Source organism: Poecilia formosa, unplaced genomic scaffold, assembly GCF_000485575.1.
Source record: "Poecilia formosa unplaced genomic scaffold, Poecilia_formosa-5.1.2 Scaffold11, whole genome shotgun sequence".
NCBI classification, from domain to species: domain Eukaryota; kingdom Metazoa; phylum Chordata; class Actinopteri; order Cyprinodontiformes; family Poeciliidae; genus Poecilia; species Poecilia formosa.
Window position 1 is genome coordinate 1,295,907 of NW_006799950.1, and position 24,540 is coordinate 1,320,446.

A 24,540-nucleotide genomic window follows, 5' to 3' on the forward strand; every position below is an offset into this window, starting at 1 on the left:
TACTTTAAATACCAAAATGTTTCACATAAAATCACCAAAAAGGCTCAGAAAATAAAAATAACTGACCACATTTTTTGCTCAAAAATTTCTAAAGTCCCACAAAAAAGTATAACACACAAAAATAAGACAAATGGGTATTGACAAAAAAATGCCATCAAAGACAGTTTGAGCCCCTCAGACAATGTGGCGCACACACACTTGAATAATAATGATGAATGACAATAAAGACGGGATAAAATGCACTGGGTAAAGGTTAATAGAGTCTGTCAGTGAATCCGCAGGGAAAAGAACAAAGAAACAATGTCTTCATAATTGTTGTAACATTTGTTTTTCAATCATAGTTTGAAAGACATTTAAATTCCCTCTGAAAAGTATGTCCAAAAACTGATGGAGGAGTATATTTTTTTTAATTAACATCCCTCTTACAAACCAGGCAGTATACGGGAGAGCTTGAAAGGAAAAAAACAAACAAACTCAAAATATATCTTATTAGAACTTATTTATTTGGCTTTTATTTTTTTATTTTATTTTATTTATTTTGCGTCCTATATCCAGTTATTTAAGGTAAATACCTTACATGACTGCATCGGTGTGTATTGTTTTGTAGTCTTTCGAGTCACTGTTGTACATATAAAACTTGGCCACTAGGTGGCAGATGTTTGTATAGCCAACCGTTATTCCAGGGTTTGTTTACACTAATTACGATGGCGACCATCTCTGAGTTGAAGGATGGTAAGCGCTCTCTTTTAGTCAAATTCCTTATTTATTTTAGACCTAAAATTATTAATAAAACCTAGTTGTGTCGTGAAGGACGAGTCACGACGCAATTAGCTTGTGTCGTGACAAGCTAATTGTCACGAATTATGTTGAATGAAAGAGGACTGGTTGGCTAGCGTCATAACAAACTCAAAGCTCTGTTTTACCTATCGATTCGTGGACACTTTAGCCAAGAGTTTACAGTTACTGAAAGGGCTTGATGAATGATAGTCTCTTCTGTATTGTATTTACATTTCAAACATTAAAGCTTGAGTCTAAAACCTGTATTGTTTACCTCGAGTTCCTGTTAGTTTACTGATGCTAGATAGCAACGAGCTAGTTAGCTAACTGCAATGACCTGTTGTTTCTGGTGGAAAATTGAGTAATTAAAACTAGAAGTAGAAGTATTAAGCTCTCTTACGATTTAAAAACTGCCTTTTGATCATATTCCCATCTTTATAAGTAGTATTTAACAAGTCAGGAATTGAAAATCCGAACCTTCATTCAATAATTGAATGAATTTTGGCATCTGCCGCACATCATTTTTTATTTTCAGGGTTTCTAAGTATTTTACAGGTCAGAGTATGCAAAGAAAACAAAAAAATATTTGTGTTTTCAGATCGAGTTTCTTATCAGCTCTTACGTCCATTCATTCCTGCAGGTTTGACTGGTTCTATGTTTAAAGCTGATGACTGTAGAAATATTTGCAGCACATTAGTAGTAAATATAAAAAAATGGGTTGGAAAAACTGGAAATTTGAGGGTGAAAAAGTATGGAGTTTTGATATGGAAATATGTAGCCTTTTCAACACATTATTTTGGAAGCATTTGGCCCCTTTAACAAGCTCTGTTTCATGTTTACTTAAGAAGTAAAACCTATAGAAAGTTATTTTACACCACAGCAATGTTATTTACAGTACAGTTGGTGACTGATTTTTTTTTTCTTGCAATAAAAAAAAAAAGATAAATCTGTGGTTTTAAAGCAACTTTGTCATCCTACTTACATACCAGTTTAATTTGCATTTGAATGGGGAGGGAATTGTAATTCATAATTCAGAGAGAGACTGAACCTTTCAGCCATGAGGCAGAAACTGGAGTCCCGTGGCGTAATGGGCCAGCTGAAGGCTCGGATCCGAGCGGAGGTGTTCAGCGCCCTGGATGAGCAGCGGGAAGCGCGGCCGTCGTTGTCCCACGAAAACCTGCTCATAAACGAGCTCATCCGGGAATACCTGGAGTTCAACAAGTACAGGCATACGGCGTCGGTGCTCACAGCAGGTGGGTAAGTTCATCAAACGTGGCTCTATCTAATGACAAGGATTTCAATACGAACCCAAGCTGACTGTGTCAAGATCAAGCACACATGCTGTCATAAGAACCCATGGGCATTTTTCACCTAAGAAAATGTGTATTTTCCTTTCAGATTTCACTTTCTGTTAGTTTAACTTGCTCTGATTTCACACCAGTGAGCTACTTCTCTCCAATGTTTGCTTTCACAGAGTCAGGCCAACCTGAAACTCCCTTGGACAGACAGTTTTTGGCCGCTGAGCTGAGAGTCTCGGAGGACGCGAGCTCCAAGTCTGTGTAAGGCCCGAGTCGGTATTTGAAAAATCTCAGCAGTCTGCTGTGAACTTGGCAAAAAACACAATGTTATCCTCACAGTGTGTAATCTGAAATAAAAATACCAGAGTTTTACAAACTTTCTGCAGCATTTTAAAATAAGAAAATCTCACTGCGTTTATTTAACTCTCTGGCTTTGTTCAAAAATCACAATCCAGTCAGTCTGAGGATGAGCTTTTGTCTTTTCTGCTGTAACCAAAAATTGTTTATGATCCGTTGAATACCTTAAATACCAGTTTGTACTTGAAAATACTGGGGATAATCTTAGCAGTTTTTATATCTCAGTGAACCTCGATCGATGTGATGACGTGAAGTGAGTTAATTGCAGCAGTAAATAATATTTCTGTGCTTCAGATCAGGGTTTGGCTTTAAAGTTTGATATCTTTTAAATCACATTATACTGACCCAGAACCGCATCAGTCAACCGTTTCTTTTTCTGTTATAGTTGAAATTATGAAGAAAGTAAAAATATATACACTTACATTTTTGCTGTTTTTATTATCCTTATTTTATAGACCTCTGCTGTACGGGCTGGTTTCTCACTTCCTGAACAGCAGCGATAACCGAGGGAAGGTTTTGCTGCGAGGTGCTGCTGTGAGCATCTCAGCTCCTGGACATGATTCGTGACGTTCAGCTCCTGACCAGCGATTCTCACGGACTTAGAAGTCGCTTTGGCTCTCCCAGGAGTTCTGCACCACCTACCTGAATACAACTTATTTTCTAATACTTTATTTTGCAATGTAGAAGACTTGCAGAATGAAAGGCCTAAAGGTGGGAGGGAGGGGAAAATGGTATTTTATAAGTTGTCAAAGTGTGGGCGGAGGGTTTGAGGGTTTTTTTTTTTTTTTTCAAAGTGTGGGTGGAGGGTTTCAGGGTTTTTTTTTTTGTGGTTTTTTTTTCATGTCTTCTTTACACCAGATGTGAACAATACATTTTGTACAAAAATTCAACTTATTGATATTTTTTGTGTTTACAAATATATGTCTGTTTACTGTTTTGATAATACAGACTTCTCTATTTTAAGACATATTGAGCTTTATTCAGGAACGGTGCTGTTTTAATTGTGTGCCACCTGGTGGCGATATCACCACTGAAATGGTGAGGACTTCTGTTTGATCAGGAGAACCTGACCCATCCCAATACTGGCGTTTTAAAATCCTTCAGTAAACCTGGATATACAGGATGCTAACATGTATCAGCAGAGCTTGGTAGCAGGTGTAGTGTTTCAGTTATTCAGAATGAGGTGTGCTGCATCAGGGACTTGTGTAAAAGCCTCGGGACACGAGCCAGAAATGGACACTACCACCTTAGATGGTGCATTTTTAAATTATATTTTTTTTGTAGCTAGTTGCCTGGTTTCTCCAAGATCCAGATTTTTATTTTTATTTTTTTATCTACAGATGTTTTCATAGTTTACTTGTTTTTATAAACATTTAAACCGTAAAGTTACATTAACATACATTTTATTTGAAAGTCTTTATGGTAATACAAAACTCAAACGTAATTGGGAGTCATAATCAGAGTTTCGTCCATGTCGGAAATCGTTATTTCTCATCGGTTTGGATTAACCTTGCGCCTTGGCACCATTGAATTCAGCCCACATTGCATCCAGTGGCTAATTTGCCATAGTTTGAGGATGAAAGAAAACTAAACAGATCATGTTTAGAAAATAGTGTGCTCTACTGTTTTCATAAGTTACCTGTAGAACATTTGAATTGATATTGAACATGTATTTGTAAGTTTCCAACCTTATTAAATGTTGCATTAGGAAGAAAGAAAGTGCCACATAAGCCCATAAAGCTACATGTTGACCGTTGGAGCCGATGTTCCTGTTTTCACAGGTTGAATTTTCTCCTCTGCTTCGTGGAATAGTTGTCTGCAAACAGGACGACTTTTGTAGTCGCATTGACTCCATTTGTCTTTTACATGCAGCAGAGGAAAAATTATGTTTCCTTCCAAGCTCAAATTAGAATGAAATTGCATTCCAAGAGGGTCAAACATATCTTTAAACATATTATTGCTCCAATGGATGGCCATCTATGGCCATAAAGGCAAAGAAAATGAAACATTAGGACTGTGATCAAAATTTCTATATGTAAAAAACAAAACTTGTATATTTTGTCCTTTTTTTATTATTATTATTTATTTTGACGCACCAGCCTGATGAGAGGCTCACAAGCAAAGCAGTTTATGTAGGTTTGGTGATGGACGGCTTGTCGGTGACCTCACGTAACTTCAAAGTGCTCTTCAAAATAACGTTTTATTTTGAGTCGTTAAAAATACTCCTGAGTTTGTTCCATTTGGATGCGTTCACTTCGCTGGATCTGATTCTTGACTTTCCACTCACGTTATCTCCCTCCCTGCTTTTTTGGATTTGCCCCAGCTTTTAATAATTAATTTGAGGTACTGGTCAGATGTTTGTTTTTTTTTTTCTTAGAGGGAGGAAGGGAAAATGTTTGGACAAAGTAAAGTTCAGATCTTTGTTTTAGAACGCTCTGCTCTGAAACTTTGTGTTCTTGCAGTTTAGTTTCATGATGTTTTACGTCTCTCTTTACCAAAAAAATGTATTTGTTACAGAACCAACCAAAGTCTATGAGGGGCCTTGACCTCAATTGGATTTGGGGCCCTAATTCCAGTTTGAATATTTTTTAATAGTAGCATTAAATCAGTTGTGTAGGCAAGGTTATTTCTGTGATTTATTCATTTGGTCTAGCAGTACAGCTTTTCATGTAGACCAGAGAAAGAGGGCCCCGTTTCCACACATTTATTACGTAATTTGCATTTGCATTCATTTTGACTTCAACACACAGCAATAAACTTTCAGGATACAATCCAGAGGTGTTCTTTTCAGTAACAAACGTTTAGGAAGCATCGATTTCTCCTACAGAGTTTCACAAATTCCAACGTTCCCTAAGAATCGCACTGTCGAAACAAACAGGTAACTCTGCTTTGTGTATTTGGGTCGATGATGTTGCAAGCTGATCAGGCAGCATGATTAAACAATATAGATAATATGAATGTAAACTGTTGAGATGGGAATTTGTAAAATAAATAAATAAATAAATAGGATAAAAATATGAAAAATATAGGTGGATGTACAAAAAAAGAACTCCTCATAAGTTTTCAGGTGCCTTTTTTGACGTCACCATGTGCATAGAGTGTTTTTGGAAAAGTAGATTTTGTCTTGAATTATCAACCTTTTTCAACAAAATGGCACAGAAAAACTTGTCATCACATGTTCAACAATAATTGAAGCGAGTTTCAATTATATGATCGAGAAAGCTGGTAAGTACTTTTAAATTCTGACTATAATTATGTAGTTGTTTCTTAGCTCATGCCTCGCGTTGGCTCTCAATATCTTGAGACATTTCGATCCATCACACGAAATCAAACGAAGTCAAATTGCTGTTACTTATCCACGCGGTTCCTTGAAGTGTATCAAACCCTTTGCTAATCTTTCCTCTAATAGAAAAACACCAGCTATTCCTCCCTTGATTTATAATCCCTTCTTACCTTCACATATTAAGGAACGCTAAATCTACCTGTCACTGATGACTGCAGGGAAATTGTCAGAGCTATCCCTTTCAGAGGCATCTTTGTTTCAACAATGCTGATGCTGTTGGACCATATTTAGTCACCAGGGCTTGGGGTTGTTGCTCATATGAGACTTTGAAAGCAACAAGGAAAGCTGCAGAGATTCCACTCTCCTTATATGGCACACATTGCAGCCTGGCTGCTCCACGCATCTGCCGCCTTACTTTCCCCCTTCTTCTCATCTCCTGCGTTTGTTTCGTCTTCCACGTTTCTCAGCCACCGTACCTCCTCCATAAACACTTCCCCATCTTCATGATGCTGGTGTATCGTCAGGTTTCACACACACACACGCGCCACGCCACAGCGCAGCGTTTTTTCCTTTTGCATCTGGGACTAAACAGGCCACAGCCATCGGAAAACCGCTTGATTTATTGGAACAAACAGAACGGTGTCCTTATATAGGAAGTTCCATTGGGGAGAAACTGGAAAAGGACGGATGCAGCGAGGAGGGGGGATTTGTTTTCCATACTGGAATGTGGAGGGTGTAAAAATGGAAAACTCACAAAGAAAACGTACATTAATTGGTTTAGCTGCGAGTCGTGTGCTGGGAGGAAACACTCCAGAGACATTACAGAGAAGGGGAATCCTGCGCTGGTTTTCCTTATCAGGACAGGGAACACATTTCATGATCCATACCCTGGACTGGAGCCCACAGGCGGCCGTTGCCAGTTCTGTCTTCGCTAGATAATTTACGTTGTTTAGTTTTTAACCAACATCAAATGTGTTCAGGTACAGTTCTCAGTTTCTCAAAATAGAACCATTATGGAGAGGTCTACCAAAACCCTCCTTTCCAGGGGCTTAAATGTAACTATGTGTTTTACTCATCGTGTTGTGTCCTTCTGGTAACAAGACTCTCCAAGCCTTTACTTTATTTTCTGAACTGTTCATAGCCTCACTGGCTAAATAATGCACTGCTTTGTCATGTTTTATTATTTAGAATAAATATATAACATATCTTAAAGGAAAATGTGAATTATTGCAATAACCCATAAGTGGAAATCTTGGCTTTTTTATGATAATAATATTAAAGTGTGATATAAAAAAAATGAACCAAACTGTAACAAAATCCTGACCAACTCACTATTTCTTTGATGAAGTTGTTGCTTTTTATCTTCTACCTTGTCACTATCGGTATTGTTTGCTTTCCTCTTCATAATTTAGAGAAGATCAGTTAAAAGTTGAAGTTAAAATGTTAACTCCAGCTTATTTACTTCACTATCTTAAGCACTAAAATGAAGAACTCTAAACCTTTTTCATCAGTGTTGTCATGTTACATCAAAAACGTCACAACTGCTTGTCTTCCAAGATATGCCAATATTTAATGACATGTCTGGTAGTGTAAGGCTGCAGAGTTACTGTACACTTCAGAGCTTTTTTGCTTCCACCAACTCCAGATGCTCCAAGCTGGTACGTAAGAACATTACGGGTAAGGAGGAGGAGAATTACCAAAACAGTGGACAGCGGTACCAGAGAGACAGGCAGGTTTGGACAACCAAAATCTCTGCAAAATCAACACAGCAAGCAGATGAATGAGCTAGAGGTGGAGATAAAGCAGGAGAACAGAACAGATAAAATGATGGGAACCTGGAAAAGAAAAACTAAAAACCTTGAACCACAGATATGGTGATAATGATTAAATGAGTTGGTGAATGTGTAATGGTTAACAAATAAAGACCCGTTGTGTAGGGAGAATCTGAAAACTAAAACATTCAATCATGGCAAAGAGAAAGAACAAAAGCAGTCCACCTCTCTTTTAGGTATTTGGGGGATAAAGAAAGTGATCTACATGTTTTTTACTTTTTCATCAGAAACAAAATGGAAAGAAATTTGACAAACTAAGTACATTTTTGCTACTTTCACTGAGTATAGGAAGAAAGGATCAGCCAGGTGTTTTGAAAATCATTTGATAATCAGTGTAACCCTCTCAGTGAAAGAAGATGATAACACTATTTTTTCATTTTGCTGGTCTGGAACAAATAGTTGTGTGTTCACACAATGGCAAGGCGGAAAGACCCAATGCTGGTTTCAGGGAAGCGATTGTTGCCGTCCTTCAGTCTGGGGAGAGTTGTAAGGCCATTCCAGACAATGTGAAGTCTGTCATTTTTTTTAGTGAGAGAGAATAATTCTCAAGAGCAAACACTTGAAAGAGCTGACAAGTTTTCCATGACTGAGCCTCCCGACCAATACACCCCAAGGTCAGAGCATGTAACACTCTGCAGATCTAAATCAGCACGTTTAATGCATTACAGTGCAAACACAAAAGATTGAATAAAGCTTGTTCTTTTTTGTTGTTTTTTTTGCTAGGGGAAACCATCTTTTTTTATGTTTTCAAACTTGCACCTGATTTCATACATCTTCCTTTCAGCTTAAAGAGGATATGACTGGTCTGATCACAAACATCTCCTTCTAGTTGTCAAGCGTGGTGATGGAGGGGTGATCATTTGGGCTTGTCTTGTTGCCAAATACCCCAGACATCTTGCAGTCATTGATTGGACCATATGACCAAATTAAAATATGAGGACATCTGATTGATTTAAACAAATAATTTAAATACATTTTCCTTCGTGTCCATTTAAAAGGAGATAAACATGCTTTTGAAAAGTAGACAGTATTTGCTAATTACCAGCCAGGTATTGCTTGAGGTTAGAGATAAATTATTTTAGTGTCTGGCATAAAGACCAGTGAATTGTGATATGCAAAACCCTAGTTGTGCTTTCTCTTTCTCTTTATTGCGTCTAAACACAGATACTGACCTAAATTAAACTGTGTAGCACAAGTAAATCCACTGTCAGGGTAATCTTCATAAGTATTTCAGTCTATAATAATACAAAGTTGCATGCGGCGTAAATATGACTTTTTATCCTCTGTAACTTCATCAACACTAGTTTTCTTCTGTTCAACCCACTGGTGGACCTTACTGCGCATGTCCGCAGCCTCTGTCCTCTGCGCTGACAGAGGAGGTGGAGGAGGCGAGAGGGGGGAACAGTTTAAATGGTAAGGCTTTTAAATTGACGGGGGTCATTTGGACTGCTTGCTTGGGGAGTACCTCGTCGACGCCCACCATCTCCAAACTCCAGCTTTCCAAATCCGAACTTTCTTCACGTTATGTGAGTATTTTACAGCGGAGGGATATCTTTAAATTGATTGAAGTGCACCTGTCAGACTTCAGCAATCCGCTACAGTGCTTCTTTTTGCCTACTTTTTCTGGAATTGGATATAATTGGCTTATTAGCCCGTTGAATTGTGTGAGCGTAAGTTATTAGTCAACTCGTGTTCTTGTTATGAGTAACCAATTAACGCGTTCGGATTGGCTAATTAATTATTTCGTCTGTTTCGTGTTCAGCTGGTTTTGTTTGCTTTGTTATTTGACAGGCCAGATAATATGTGTAAGACAAGTTGCACAATGTTTCTACCTCTAGAGCGGTAATTATACTAAGCTGCTTTGTGAATACAACAAATACGGTTGACCAAGGAGTAGTTTTATTGCTAATTCAACAGACCGAATTGTTGCATAGAGAGACGCAGGATTGAGAATAAGAAGGAAGTTCAACTTTTATCTCAGCAAAACCATGACTCTGGCCATTAATGGGGTTTCCTGCTTTCCAAATATAGTCCTGTGAAGTTGATGCTTGTATGACAAACACGTTTAATTTATTTGGAGGCCGGAGATGCAGAATATCAAGGCTAACTAGAAATGCTCTCCTGTTCTCATAAACATAGACGTGAAATTATTACTGGGTTTTGGGCCAAATCCTTTTGGACTACAATTAGACCTTAACGGGTGTTTGAAAGATGAGGGAAGACATCAAGGTTTTATTTTGTGACAGTGGCATTATATTTGTCTGCTGTCACGAAGGAATTTGCTCTCACTGAAGAAGCAGGGAGTTTTGATTTCACTACATTTGTATTCTGTGTTCAGCCTGATGGTTCTGCATTTTTATAGTTTATGATAAGAACCCTTTCTTTGCACAAATCAAGTGCTAAATTCAAAAAACATGATTCTGTTTTGTGTTTTTAAAAAAATGCTATTGAGCATCTGGGTTTCTTAAAACAAATGTTTGTAGAGCATTTCAGATAGGAAATTAGAAACATGATTTACTGGCCTCTAAGGTCAAATTTCCCCAACCACAAATGGAAAGGTTATAGAGTCTCCAGGGCAGCATCTTCACTAGTTTATTTTTAACAGAGACATTATTAATGCTTCAAAATTACTTTTCACACATTTTTTTTAAGTTGGGGAATTTTATTGCAACACGAATTATACAGACATATTCTAAAATATATGGTGTTTACACTGAATTATGATATTTAACATAATTCATCTAGCTTAATTATAGTTTGGCTATAGACATTGTAACTGATTATGAGGGGTTTTATCTCAGGTTTTTAGTTTCTTTATGTCAAACTCTCACAACCACTTGAGTCAGTCAGTCTTTAAGATGCAAAAACTTTGACGCAACATTTTTGAATGATCAAAGGCTTGATGTGGGTATTAAACGAAATTGCGTAAAAGGAAAGCTGGAGGAGCAGCGTCTCCTTTAAACACGGGGTGTGCCAGGAAATGTCTGTTTACTTTTGTCTGCCGACCATCAGAGCATCAGCTGATTCCCCCGTCGCTCACAATCCCTTACAAAGACTTTCATCTCTGGTCATTGGCCACTTTTGACAGGTTGATGGGAGGTTTTTAGGTGGTCATATTCTTTTTAAATAGTCTTTTTAGGTGGATAGCTTTTCTTTTCTTTTTTTTTTAGTCCCAGTGGAGGGTTTATAAGCGTTCTCAGGAAGGTTGAGGCTGTTTTTTATTACTTAGTTCCCACTCAGTTTGTAGCAGGCTCCATGAATAAAAAGATAAAAGCAAGGGTCTGCAGAGAGAAAGATTTGTGATTTATGATCCATCCAGAAAGCTTCACAGACTTTGTCATGAATACAGAAGTTTGTTTTTTTGGAGTTTTTTTTTTGTTTGTTTGTTTGTTTTAGATTTATTTAACCAAACTATCTGTATTTGTTGAGTTACCCAGTAATTAAGGGGTGAAAAATATCACTGATAATTGTTGAATAAATTTGATGCTTCTGTGATGGAGAAGTGGGCGCTGTCTTAAACAAGCAGTTTGCTAAATCAGTGGTTTCAGTTCTGTTGTGTTCAGTTAGACGGTCGTCCGATGAGAATGCTATAAAATAGGATCCATATCACGTTTATACCCAAACAATGCCGGTTCAGACAGTCTTACTAATGGAAACCTCATGGAAGAAATAATTTCCTCCAAGTTTAATTAAGCTCCGTCTATCTCCCCTTCAGCTTTCTTCTTGCTGTTAAAGAGAAACCTCCTCACAGCATGATGCTGCCACTACCATGTTTCACAGTGACGATGGTCGAGTTGGTTTTATGCCACACATTTTGTCCGAAGGCTAAAAAGCAGGGATCGTCTTCTTCAGTCAGAAAAGCTGTAAAGCTGCTGCACCTTGCACAGGAGTCACGGGAGACGCCCGTCTGCCTTACACTCTTACTTTCTCTGCAAAGCGCTTGGAAGGATGCAGCTACTCTAGTTTGTTATACGCTGCCTTCCCCTGCAGGTCTCTCTAAAAGCCAGACACTTGTTCATAATGCAGCCATTGACTGTAACATTTAAAAATGAATTCCAACAGGGGCCCATGTGAAGCATGGCTGTTAAAATCCCGAGCCCCCCTCAGCCTCTCTGCCTCGCTGTTATCATTTTGCAGTAAACGACAAAGCCGACCAGAGACATACTATTCCCTATATGGGCTTTGTTTGGGAATTCACTTGCCTTGCTGTTTAGGTCCGCAGAAAGGAGCCGTGATCCAGAGAAGGAGCCCTTATATGGTCATCGCAGCACGAGACTGAAGCTTCCCTAAGCAGGAGACTGAGAGAGAGAGAGGGAGAGAGACAGGAAGGGAGAGAGAGAGGGGGAGAGAGAGGGAGAGAGAGAGAGATGGAGGGACAGAGGGAAAAAAAAAGTTGGTTATTAAATTTAAGAGGATCTCGATGGTTCAGTAGCAGAACAAGTCGCTCGGTATGAGTTGTTTGGGTTGTCTCTCAGATAAATCTGTTGACACAATGTTGTGAGGTTAATTAAAACCAATTTCCCAGCCTCAGTCGTTATGTCTGCAGTTGAGAGGGGAATTGTTTGTTCGTTTCCCGTGTGACGTGTGGGGTCGAGAGGGAGGTGGACGTCCGTGAGAATGGCTGCCTTCTGAAACTCCCTAATGGGGGGGAAAAAACAAAAAAAAGCATTTTATGTCTTTTAGCTCTAAGAAAGACATCATTTTACTGGATTACGGATCTTTAGAAAAGTATTCAGTTATCATCTTACTCACATTTTGTCATGTTATAAAGCTTGAATGTATTTAATATAATATATATGAATAGAAAGGAAAGTACGTTTTTTTTATTGTTTACAAATAAAAATCTGAACAGTGTGGAGAGCATTTGAGCACTCATTCCCAACTGCATTTTAATCTGGACTTTGACTAAGAGATGAAACTGGTTTCATTTAAACCTCAGCAGTGTAGGTACGGCTGTGAGACTCAGGACCATTGACCTGCTGGAAGGTAAACCTCTATCTCAGCCTTAGGTTGTTTAATACAAGTTTATTTTTCAGTAATGAGTCATCAGTGCTCACCAGGATCCCCACAGCCTAATGATGCCACCACCATGTTTTAATGGGGGAAATGTGAGTTCCATCTGACCAGAGCACCTTACTCTACATGTTTACTGTGTTCTCTGCCTGGATTATGGCAAACCTGAGATGCTGCTCGTGGCTTTCCTTGAAGGCCAGGTTTGTGGAGTACACGGCTAATATTTCTGCTGTCGACAGATTCTCCCACCTGAGCTGTGGATCTCTGAAGCTCCTCCAGAGTCACCATTGCCCCCTTGGCTACTTCTCTGACCAGTACTCTACTCGATTTAAATGGGTTGCTTTGTTTTGTACAGCAGTTTTCCCCTAGAGGTTTTATAGAGAGCTGTCAGGCTCATTCTGATTATGAATATTAATGCAGATCACGCTGAAGTTATTTGTAAGAACATTTATTTAGCACACAGCTGCAGTGTGGAAAATATGAAGAAGTTGAACGGACTTGTTCCAATGTCCGCTCTATTCTTTCTCTCTACCCTCAAATGAGAACCTTTACACCTCGATTGTGATCCCCGTCGTTCGACCATAACGTGGCTCCTCCACGCACCATCCATTTTTAACATTTAATGCACCAACTCTTTTTTTTTTTTTTTTTTTTTTTAGCATCTGGCCCTCCACCACTAGCCAAGATGTCCAACAAGGCCCCAACAGAGGACGAGAAGTTCCTCTTCGTCGATAAGGACTTCCTGAACAGCCCCATGGCTCAGGCCGACTGGTCGGCCAAGAAGCTGGTGTGGATCCCCTCGGAGAGGCACGGCTTCGAGGCGGCCAGCGTCAAGGAGGAGCACGGCGACGAGGTGCTGGTGGAGCTGGCTGATAACGCCAAGAAGGTCACCGTCAACAAGGACGACATCCAGAAGATGAACCCGCCCAAGTTCAGCAAGGTGGAGGACATGGCCGAGCTCACCTGCCTTAATGAAGCCTCCGTGTTGCACAATCTACGTGAGAGGTACTTCTCCGGGCTCATTTATGTAAGTACGCTACAGAAAACATGCAAATTGAGTGTTATTGATTGTGCATATTGGTTTGACCTGAATCTGAAGGTTACACTTTTTTTTTGGCTGAAATATCCTTATATAAACACATTTTCTTATAAAACCATAATTTCCTTACTCACTGTCTTCTAACAGCCATGAAAACAAAAACATCTTCCAAGTTTTGAATGTGGCATTTCTGTGTTTTCAGACATACTCTGGCCTGTTCTGTGTGGTGGTGAACCCGTATAAAATGCTGCCCATCTACTCCGAGAAGATCATCGACATGTACAAAGGGAAGAAACGGCATGAAGTCCCCCCTCATATCTACGCCATAGCGGATAATGCCTACAGAAACATGATGCAAGGTAGGATTTCCCCTCATGTTGGTTCTCTGTCACTCCGTTAAATCCCTGCAGTGAGGTTAAAATCGATTTAAATGTCCATTTCGGCTCTTGACTGGAGGATTATTTTTAATTTACTCAGTTTCTGAATCATAATTAAATAAGTGGATATTAAATTGATGTCCTTTTAAATGTATTAAATATTGTTTTATAAGTTAATTTCTGAAACATTTGTTGAGTTTGTGAAACTGAATATTTTTATTAATTTCTAACAGTTTATTTAAAAACCGTCATACTGACTGAGTTATGCTTTGAATAGTGAAGCCGTTTTATAATTTGTGCAACAAAAGAAGTTTGTTTATTAATATAAAGGCTGTTTTTGGTTTGGGTTAGGGTCAGTTTTCTTAAATATTACATTATATATTTCACAACTTATCATGTTTGGTTTTACCTCTGTGGATTGGTTAGCTTTTAAGATTAACTCATTCTAAATTAATCTTAATTAAAACAAAAACAAAAATGTTTGCAATGTTTTTATTAAACCTGTTTCATATTTTGTCCAGTTTTTGTTGATCTGTGGTAAAATATTTAAACTGGACCCCCGAAGGTTTTCAAATTAAATAAAAGCTTTGCAAATGAGCTTTTGTAAAACCTTGAATATAAAACAATGCAGATCATTGCAAGTATTTTAGTAGAGTGGATCAACTGTAATTCATAGTTTGTAAGAGTGGTTAAGTTTCTCTTTAATCAAGAGCTAAATTGAAAGATACTAACTTCACATAGGATGTGGAGGAGCCATTTAAAGGACAGATGGGTGTTAAAAATATAAATGGTTTCAAATACATTATTAATTATTGTGAGAAATCCCAGGAAAGCTACAGCTTTAATTGATAAAAGAGATGTGCACAAACTAAGAGTGTGTGAAATCATGGTTCAACCCCTCAGATGAAGTAGAATCAAGTCGCAGTTTTTCGCCCTTGCAGCCTGACTGTGTTTCCTGGTCAGTGGATAGTAATGGAGGTTAGAACAATTACTGAGAGTAAAACGGTGAATTTAACTAACAAGGAATTTCCTGATCATCTTATGTTCAGTATAATTAATTGTTTAAACTCTTTTTTTTTTCCCCTATTTGAATTAAACTTCAGTTTCTCTTGCAGACCTGTGATAACTATCTAGTCAAAATCCTCCTCTAAGCTTCCTTTCTGCTAGCTGCTGTGCGACGACGATGAGGAAACTGGCAGGTTCCTGAACAGTATTTTCAGGCCCGTTTCGGAGTCGGTGTATCAGAGAGGTGACGACTGTGGCCTCGGCAGCACCGTGCTTACAGTAAATGGCTCTTGGCTCAAACGGCAGTGATGCGATTTCATAACTGCTCATTTCCCACAGAATCTGTTTCCAGGGGGCTTTTGCACCACTTGATTTCATGTTGACATGAGGACATTTTCTCAAAGGAGTTGACATCTGGATTGAGAGATGGGCGGAGGGCAGTAAAGCATTTCCTTCGTCCAAAATCTCCCCTTCAGTTTGCTGCCGTTTCTTCTTCATGACACAGAATATTTGAAAGAGACTTATGAAGGATGATTTGTAGTTTTAAATGTCACATTTTAATCACAAACAGCAGCATTGGGATGTAGTGTGACAAACACACAGCAGTGCCTAATTGGGAAATGTAAGGGAATTGTAATGTTTTCAAACTTTTCAGTAATAAAAATCTGGAAAATCCCATATGAGGGAAAACTTTTGGATAACCAACTTTACAGCAGCAAAAGTTGCTGCTGTGATTTTTGCACATGTAAGGACTATCGTTCTTATTGACTCTTCTGCTTAAAATGCCCTTTTTTCCTTTTCTTTTCCCAATTCTTGTTGCAGATTGTAAATTTTATTCAGATCTGAGCTTTGACTTGGCCATTCAAACACATTAACATGTTATCTAAGGGATTTATTTGACGTTCTGGTTGTAGGATTACCGTCTTAGTGGGAAGTGAACCACCATGTGTTGTATTTAGAGCTACGTGCAGCCTTAGTTTGCCCAAAAAGCAACTTGTTTCTTCTGCGCAGAAAACTTGCTTCAACATGTTCGCTGTGTTTCCCCTCATCAATTGTGGTAAACTGGGGACGCCTCTGTTTGGCTGCGTTTCAGAAGTGGTTTTCCATCTTTCTGCTCTTGCATAAAAGCCGTGTATCTCTGCAACACCGCCGGAGCAGCAACAAACTTCTTGGATGCTTCTCCGATTGGTGCTCGTAAGTGCTTTGCACAACGGCACATCATTTTGTGGCACGGGGCTGGAAACGAAGTTTCTAATTGCAGAACAAATACTTTACACACGGCAGTTCTCTAATAAACCACTGAGACCTTAACAGATCATCAGAGGTGAAGTTACACCCAGGTGAGTGGGTGACTCCCGACTGAAGGAACTGTTTTATTTAGAGCAGTCAAAATAAAAGGGGCAGAATTCATTTGTACCCTGAACTTTTCGGATTTTTATTTGTAAGAAATATAAAGAAACCATTTATGGTTTTATGTTATCAAATTTGATCAACCATAATCCAAGGCTTCCTGGGACAAACCAGCACACAGGAAGTTTGTGTTTACGTGAGGGCTCATATTTACACACTGTAGCTGTGGAGGTAAACAAGAAAACGGGTGGATTGACTGGTATTTCTGCTGGTGTTTGGATTATGTGTCGTCAATTTATCCTTTGCAGAAGAAGCACCATTGCAGCTCAGGACTGATCGGTGTACCTTACAGGAATGTACATGCTCAAAGCAGGAGAAAAAAATACTTTTTAACTTTATGCTTATACTTCAGAATAAACATGTGTTTAGGACGGATGACGCATTACAGTTTCTGCATAATTTAGTTTATGGACCACCCCTTTGTATTTGTAAATAACTTTTCCAATAATGTTTTCATTGTGACCTCTGGTAAAGATATTTAAAAAAAAAAAGAAAAGATCTTTTAAAGAAAAAAACATAAATCAGGAAAAAATACATTTTTTTTTATGCATTTATTTTTTTTAAATCACTTTCCTGTTAATGTCACCGTTTCACCTGACCTGTTGCCAATAGAACATGTTCTCCAGTAACATTTCACAAGATTCATACCTCCTAGTGCGCTCTATGACCGTGTGAATAAAATTTGTCATCTCTACCCGCCCCCCCGGGGTCCATGAGAGGTCTCTGCGGATGTCCGCACAAAGCCCAGAGTTGCATGGCGGGGAAATAATACTTGCAGCCTCAGGGGTGCCACAAGCAGAAATCTGCTTTCTTAGTGTGGATAAATTATCGCAGGGAAAACTGGGATCGAAAACATGCAGTGATATTGTGGTGTGAAATCCCCTTATTGTTTTTTTGTTCTCTCTTCTGAGGGAGTGTATAAACCTGCACAATATCGCCCCCTATGTGGCTTTAGTGGAAGCTGTGCATTTCTGAGTGGACCTCTGGTATTGCTGAGCTAAAAATGGTATGTGCTTGACCACAAGGTTAAACTGGCTCGCTCTCATTGACGCAGGGACTCATGTTATAAGCCTTTTATGCCCTCAGGTCTTCTGTTGGATTTAGACATGGAGACGAAGAGGTCTTTATGAAAAGGTTGAACTTTGTGGTTGGGAGACCATTTCTGTATTGATTTGGCCTCGTTTTGGATTATCATTCTGCTGAAAGATACAGCGACTGCCTGTTTGTGTTCTGGCAGAGTTCACTGGATTTTTATTTAAAATCTTCTGGTATGTGTAGAAGTCTGGGGCCAAGCTCCGTGTTAACTTCTAGATGTTGTTTTGCTTGAGGAAACCAACAAGTATTTGCCCGACTAGAATGGCTCTCTATTTTGAAAAGTGCCTAAAAGTTCCTCCAAGATGACCAGTAATGCTTAATGTGTGTTTCAGCTTAGTTATTTTTACATTTCTCAGTTAATGAAACATAAATCTGCTCCTAAGGGCAAGTTTATGTGGCGTTAATGCTGGCTGTATTTCCCATGAAGTTGAAACTAGTAAAGCGGGATGTTTCACACCGACTAGTCCAGCAGGAACAATTCTCATGTTGGAGTCATTCAGATAACTCTCCTAAGCTTTGAAACATTCAGCCTCCAGTTTGGCCGAGATCCCAGGCCTCCAAAATTACCCTTCAGTCTTTGATGTGCAGCAGATAAAAAATGTGAAATTCCCAGAAGGGCGTTGCTGTCTCATTGCAGCAGAAAACTGTTTTATTCCTCTGTGCTCCCCACTACATTTACAGGTGTAGAGATCTCCGACCTTTTTTTGACAATCGTATTGACTCCATATGTCTGACTCGGTTTCGTAGACGTGTTCAAGCATTTCTGTTCCCTTTTAGGTTTTGTTGAGGGAGCAGTGTTTTTGGACAGTGTTCAAAAACGCACATATCTGACCGTCACACGTTCCCTCTCCCTCTGCCTTAATTAGGAAGTGCAGAGTAGGAACCGGCTGCATGTTTTGTGACTGCCTACGAGGAATGGAGGGAAGTGGCCAAAGTCAAGTTGGCTCTAAAGAACCACGTCTACACTGGCTTGTGTTATATGTGGGGCAGATCTGTGAAGAAACTTTGTTTTTGACCAGACATTTAAACATTAAATGAAGTGACGCTCCTGCTGCAGCAGTTGCTCTAGACTATTCAGCATTGAGCTTGGAGGTGTTTTGTATACAGGGACTGAATCGCATGAATAATCATTCAGATTAGCTGGTTAGATAAAAAACTGTTAAGTGATGTTAGTTTCACACTGCTTGAACTTCAGGTTTTCACACAGGAGTATTTTTAGAGTGCTGTATAGCTAATCAAACTGCATTTGTATCATAAACGGAGCTGAACTGAATGCATCATGGACGCCATTTATTTGACATGACTTATGTATAGTGCTGTGCAAGAACAGTTGCCCTCTTACAGACTCCTTCTACTTCCAAATTTCTCTTGGCACAAAGTTTAACATCCAATAAAACACTAGTTTTGTTTTTGTAATATTAGTTGCATTTTAAAGTAAAGTAAGTTGAAATAAATGTTGCCTAAAATAGACTGTGCTGTGCATGAACATGAATAAGCCTTCATGACTAAGCCTTCATGACTAAATATCCCCAGGGTGCAAAGTTCAAATATTTATTATATCAAATTTCCTTTAGTTTTTGTTTAGTTGGGTCTGCTTATTGGTGCAGTATTTTGCTTTGCTGTTTGATTGGTTATTTATGCAAGCCAGTGCAGTGCAAGGAAACTCTGGATGAAAAAAGACCAGTCTGTGGTCGGTAGATGTTGTGGTTTGTTTACATTTACGTTATCGAGTTGCCAGTCAAGCGCAGACCAGAACAACGGACCAGAACACATTTTGATCAAGAGTGTGTGAGATGTAAATGCACACTTTGCATTTTTCTTCATTTGTGAGTGAAACGTTCTCCATTACCAACAAATTTAACAATCATTGAACTGTAACACATGGATGTCACTTTGAATCTGTATGATTGGACTGAAATGACTGTATCTCTATATAAAGAGGAGAATTTTTTTTTTCTTTTGCAATGTGGCCTTTACGTTAGATGTTGTATTTTTTACAAATCGGTGCTCTGTAAATAAGCTGAGCTGTATTGAAACATTCACGTTTGACCAAAAGAGCAAAAATAACAAATCTGTCTGAGTGGAAATGTTTCCTCTCACCACTGCAAGTTCAGACCATTTACCACATCGATGAACCAAAACAAGAACCTCCGTTACCACCAGCTGGTGTATAAACCCCAGATAGCATTTAGTTTTAGTTCTTTTGCAGATGAACTGAATTCATCCCATCGCTCACATGCTGCTGAATCGCATGCCATAAATATCTAATGCCGCCACTCTCTTTGATTTTGCAGATCGTGAGGACCAGTCCATTCTCTGCACGTAAGTGAAACGAACTCCAAATGTCTCTCGCGTTTGCGTTGCGTTATGTGACCTGATGTCACAGAGCATTCGCATAACGCTGATGCAAGCAGAGATCTAAACCACATGCCAAAAATAAATGAAACGCCAAAAAAGTTTCAATGAAAACTCCTGTCTTGTCTGTTCATGCTAAAGTTTTTGCAGTTCTCTGGGAGAGCCGTGTCCTTGCTTGTCACCCAGGGATTTGGTCAGGAAGTGTGTCCTGAACTCTGATGGGGGAACCAGATTAGCTCTCCAAATGTTTGGGCTCAGCTCTGTTTATTTGAGCTGAGCAAATTATTGAGAGTTTTTGAACAGTTGCAGAGACATCCAGAGATAATCGGTGCATCATCTTTAATTAAATTTTGGCTTGTTTATTTGCTGAAAAAAAAAAAGAAATATAATAATGAGGTTTATCATTCAAGCTGAATGTCATATCCCAGCTTCATCCAGTGGCAGTACAGGTGTGTTGCATGCAACTACTTAAAGTAAAGACAAGGGGGGCGGAGGGGACTAGCTGTACAAATGAAATGCACACATCAACAGATTACATAAAATGCATAATTAATGTTTCCATTTTCAAAGTGAGCTCAGAGAGATCTGATTGCATAACTTCATTCAATAACTGGACAGAAACGTCTCGGTGTCCTGAGTTCAACTGAACCAGCTGAGAGAAAAGGGCTTTCCCCATCTTTGCTCTTAATTTATTGCAACCAGGATGCAGTGCATTCTTTCCCATCAAGCAATTTCCTCAGCGATTATGCTTCCTTATCAGAGGGAAACTGGAAAAGTGTAGATAACTCTATACCAGCAGGCAAATATCAGATGGTTAACGCTATTGAGGGAAAATTTGTGTGGAGCATGAATGAAAACGGTTTAGAGGGAGAAGTTGTCAGGATGTTGAACTGTACCTCGTATTTATACGACCATTGTGGTTTCTAAACCTCAACAGGCCTCTACTTTAAAACCGCGGAACATTTGTGAATTTTCACTGGTTACTTTGCGTCTTATGTGATATTTTACGACAAGTTAATGTTACAGTTCTGGAGTAATAAGTGGAAATATTTGGCAATAGATTTATTTATTTTTATTAAATAATAGCCTTCAACTCAGTTTAGTGTGGAAAATGGTTAGAAATGTAGTAAAAGCATTTTGTAGATGTTGACATATCAGCAATGTCATGGTTTCTTTTTCTCTAGATATTAATGTTAATAATGCAGAATGGAAAGATCAGCTTTGGTGGAAAGTATAAAAAGTTTGCTTGCAAAATATCCTTAGTTGCCTCCTCTTTTGTCACTCTTGAGGCCTGAAGGAGATTAAATAATGATGGATGCTGGACAGAAGTTGAGGCAGAAGTTGGCAGATGGAAACCCGGTGTAATGGACAGCTGGAGGAGGCCGGGGCAGGACATGCGAGTGAAATCTATGAAGAGTACAAAGTACAAGGAGCTTCCCACACACATTCCCCCCCAATAATATTTTACTTTTTTTTTTTTTTTAATCTGAAAGAGCAAAAACAAAACCGCATTGCCATATTTGTGCTCTGACACTCGACAGTCTGTCAGCATATTGTTTAAAGTCTAAAAATGTTATCTTTTTTTTAATGTGGGTATTTTTCCTCTTTAAAAGGAAAAAGTAAAACTCCATAGACGTTTCTCAACACGAGTTTGAACGTAATTATAAAGTTGCTGCTGGAAGTGTCAAGTCACTTCCAGTGATGACGAGTCACCAATTAATGAATAAGAAAATCTTGGATGCATTTTAATCCGCATTCTCAAATGTCTGCAGCCCGAGTCTGGATGTTGTACGTCCTTACTCAGCCCAAACATGACACCACAGTCGGATTCCTCTCGGAGCTGCCAAACCCTAACACACAGAGTTTCCCATGCCTTTTAAGGACCCTCGAACAAGCTTGCACGTGTGCTCTGCCTGACGTCTCTGGGTTTAATCAGACTCCTGCATCCAAGTTTGTTGTGTGGAGGGAAGGAATCCATCTGTGTTGCTTTGTGAAAACATTTGAGTGACTTTGAAAAGGCGTAGCAGCACATACTTCAGGTTGGAGCGGTCTGATGGCCGCAACTTTCATTTAGGTCCAAAAGAGATTTGTAAGGGACGAGTAACGAGCCTTAGTTTGGCCTGCCTGATATGGTGTGTTGAGGTTTGAAAGCCACCTGGACTCCTTCAAACTTTTATTTTGTCATTGTGACCCTTGCAGCTTTTAATAAACACCCGATCTTTGTCTCCTCTGAACATAAAACTATCTGCAGAAAACATTTCCCTCGTCCATGTGAGCCTCTGTAAATGTCAGTCAAGCCTGAAGGTGTTGGCATCCTTTCAGTCAATCTTTGCTAGTGGTTCTTGCGTTTTCTTTACGTCCTGAAGAGATTTCTTTTTAATGTTGAGGGTGAAATTGGGGGTTGGATGGTTAAAACCTGAACACTATATTAAAGGGGCAATAAACCCAACCTGATATATAAACTATTTGACTAATAAAGCCGGCAAACATCAAGCTTCTGGAGTAATCTCGACCTTGTTGCCAATTTCTTGAGAATATTTAAAAGTAAAATTCTTGGTAGGACAACAACTCATTTAAATTATCTCTGCTCATTCTTATTACAGGAGTAATTGTATCACGCCAGAATTATTCCAGGTTGTTTTTGATTCCCACAACCATGTTTTAATTCTTTGTGACTTGAAAAGTGGCATTTATCCAAATATAGGATGCATCCCACTATATGCATCATTTTTGACCTGATGTCCATGATTGATGTCGGTAAACGTTTGCACTTTGATCCCTACTTGTCCTGTTTTAATGCTAAACCGAAAGACTGAAATTACTTAAATAATCCCAGATCAGCTGAATTTTCAGACTTGAAAAATTCCACCTTATCAAAGGATCAGATTACATAACGGCAAGTCAGATTTTACTTTGGGTCAGGCAATGGTGAAGTTATCTCTGCAGCACATGATTCCCATCAAATTAAACTGGACTGTTGAACTGTGAACAGAATCCTGTCAGTTCTATTTATCCTTATGTCTCTTTCTCTCTCTTGGGATCTGTTAATCCTGTTCTTACTTTGTTTCCCCTGCTCTTCAGAGGAGAGTCTGGTGCCGGGAAAACGGAGAACACCAAGAAGGTCATCCAGTATCTGGCTGTTGTGGCCTCGTCTCACAAAGGCAAAAAGGACAGCAGCGCTGTAGGTATCTGTGTGCAGAACTCGTGTTCGGATCCGTCAGTCACTTCCCTCACTCTTAAGGGAAACCTTCCCAGTTTAATTCTGTATATTTCCTTCAAATAGCAACAAACAGGATCACAGTTTGCATACGTGAGTAAAGGGGAATGCCTGAAGTGTGCTGTTTTTTTGGTTTTTTTTTGCGTGTGCCATTTGTGTGTTAGAAAAGTGCATGAAGTTTAGTGTCACCAAATGGGTGTTATTCTACCTCCAGGGTGTCCAGTTTTCTAAAATCAGATGGTGTTTTCTTCAACATTTCTCACTAGTAGCTGTAGCTTATTTAGAACGGCCTCCTCGCTGGAATAAAATGATGGCATACTTCCTGGAAGTCCTCCTAAAACAAAATGCAACGTTTTACTCTGGCGACTGGCTTGTTCGGACTGCATGATGGTTAGTAGAGTACTGACACGCAGTGATGAACGTGGCCCCTTCTCCTAACTTGAGATGGGATTTTTGTCAAATTGGTGGTTTTCAACCAAATTGGAGATCAAACCAAACTCTCTGCAGCAGCGAAACAGTCTCTCACAGATCATCGAGCACAGTGTGAGCATGCCCATCTCCTGTTTTTGTCTGTCAAAATTCAACAACCTTTTGACTCCTAAGCATATAATCTACCTGTGAGGTTCACGGGAAGTGTTCACTGACTCTTCTTTTGCAGATTTTATTTATCAATGTCTTTTTATTGTTTTCTTACATAGACCTCATAAAACGGTGACAAAGACTCATGCACACACAACAGAAATCCCTCCTATACCAGATCTAGCACCCTGACATGCATCCACCTTGTATTCATAAAACAGCCCATGAAAGGTAGAGGTTTGTGCATAAGTAAAACAACCAACATTTGACCTTTACACAAATTTATCTGCTGATATTATTTCAACATAAGACATGAATGGCTGCCAGATACCATCACATTTTTTTTTAACAGATCCCCTAACAACATAGATTTTATTGTTTTATCTTATGTTTTCATGACATATGTTCTGAAAGTGTTCATGCCATGATGGCACATTGCCTAAAGACAAAACGGCGCAAAAAAGAGGATTCATAAAAATTAATGAAGCGAAAAACGATCTTTTCTCAGTGAAGTGATTCTTCTTTTTTTTTTTTTTCATGTGGTCATTGGCATGAAACTTGCACCAGATTTCTGCCACAATCACACAAACAAAAATATTCCATAAATTGGGTGCAGTCACACAGCATAGAAGTGTAGGAGATATTTACTGAAAATTTCTGTAGCACCAGGTAGAAAAGGTAAAATAACAGATTCATCCACACTTTCGTAGGTTTTTCAGCTCGAGTCAGATTAACTAGGACATCAGTGGCTTTGTTGTCTGGCTTTGAAACCAATTAAAAGCTTCCTTTTGATGTTTTTTCAGTCCGTTTTGCTTTGAAATCCACACTTGTCTCACCTTGTCGAGAATAACCCAAACGTCACCGTCACTTGACCTTGGCTCCAGTTTGTCCTCCAAACACGGT

The 24,540-nt window shown here is 39.1% G+C and overlaps 2 protein-coding genes across 4 annotated transcripts in view; both read left to right on the forward strand.

The window, feature by feature from the left end:
* Window positions 1-628: 628 nt before the first annotated feature.
* On the forward strand, window positions 629-3,216 carry cep20 (centrosomal protein 20). The gene is made up of 4 exons (XM_007543471.2): window positions 629-732; window positions 1,833-2,030; window positions 2,252-2,336; window positions 2,888-3,216. The coding sequence occupies exons 1-4, from the start codon at window positions 705-707 to the stop codon at window positions 2,997-2,999; spliced, it is 423 nt and encodes a 140-aa protein (XP_007543533.1). The 5' UTR covers window positions 629-704; the 3' UTR covers window positions 3,000-3,216.
* Window positions 3,217-8,945: 5,729 nt separating this feature from the next.
* Window positions 8,946-24,540, forward strand: part of myh11a (myosin, heavy chain 11a, smooth muscle) — a 30,763-nt gene continuing 15,168 nt past the window's right edge. The window contains exons 1-6 of one of the 3 annotated variants that reach the window (XM_007543500.2): window positions 8,946-9,073; window positions 13,220-13,587; window positions 13,802-13,958; window positions 19,781-19,808; window positions 22,923-23,022; window positions 23,125-23,151. In XM_007543500.2, coding sequence (XP_007543562.1) covers window positions 13,246-13,587; window positions 13,802-13,958; window positions 19,781-19,808; window positions 22,923-23,022; window positions 23,125-23,151 — 654 coding nt within the window. In that variant the 5' untranslated portion in view covers window positions 8,946-9,073; window positions 13,220-13,245. The remainder of the gene's footprint in view (window positions 9,074-13,219; window positions 13,588-13,801; window positions 13,959-19,780; window positions 19,809-22,922; window positions 23,023-23,124; window positions 23,152-24,540) is intronic. The other 2 variants (XM_007543484.2, XM_007543491.2) reach the window with 2 other exon arrangements.

Excerpts from the sequence above, each read along its gene's own strand:
- cep20 (XM_007543471.2), top strand. The coding sequence starts at position 705 with ATGGCGACCATCTCTGAGTTGAAGGATG. Across the intron at positions 733-1,832 it reads CATCTCTGAGTTGAAGGATG|CCATGAGGCAGAAACTGGAG; the intron begins GTAAGCGCTCTC and ends TGAACCTTTCAG. Across the intron at positions 2,031-2,251 it reads GGCGTCGGTGCTCACAGCAG|AGTCAGGCCAACCTGAAACT; the intron begins GTGGGTAAGTTC and ends TTGCTTTCACAG.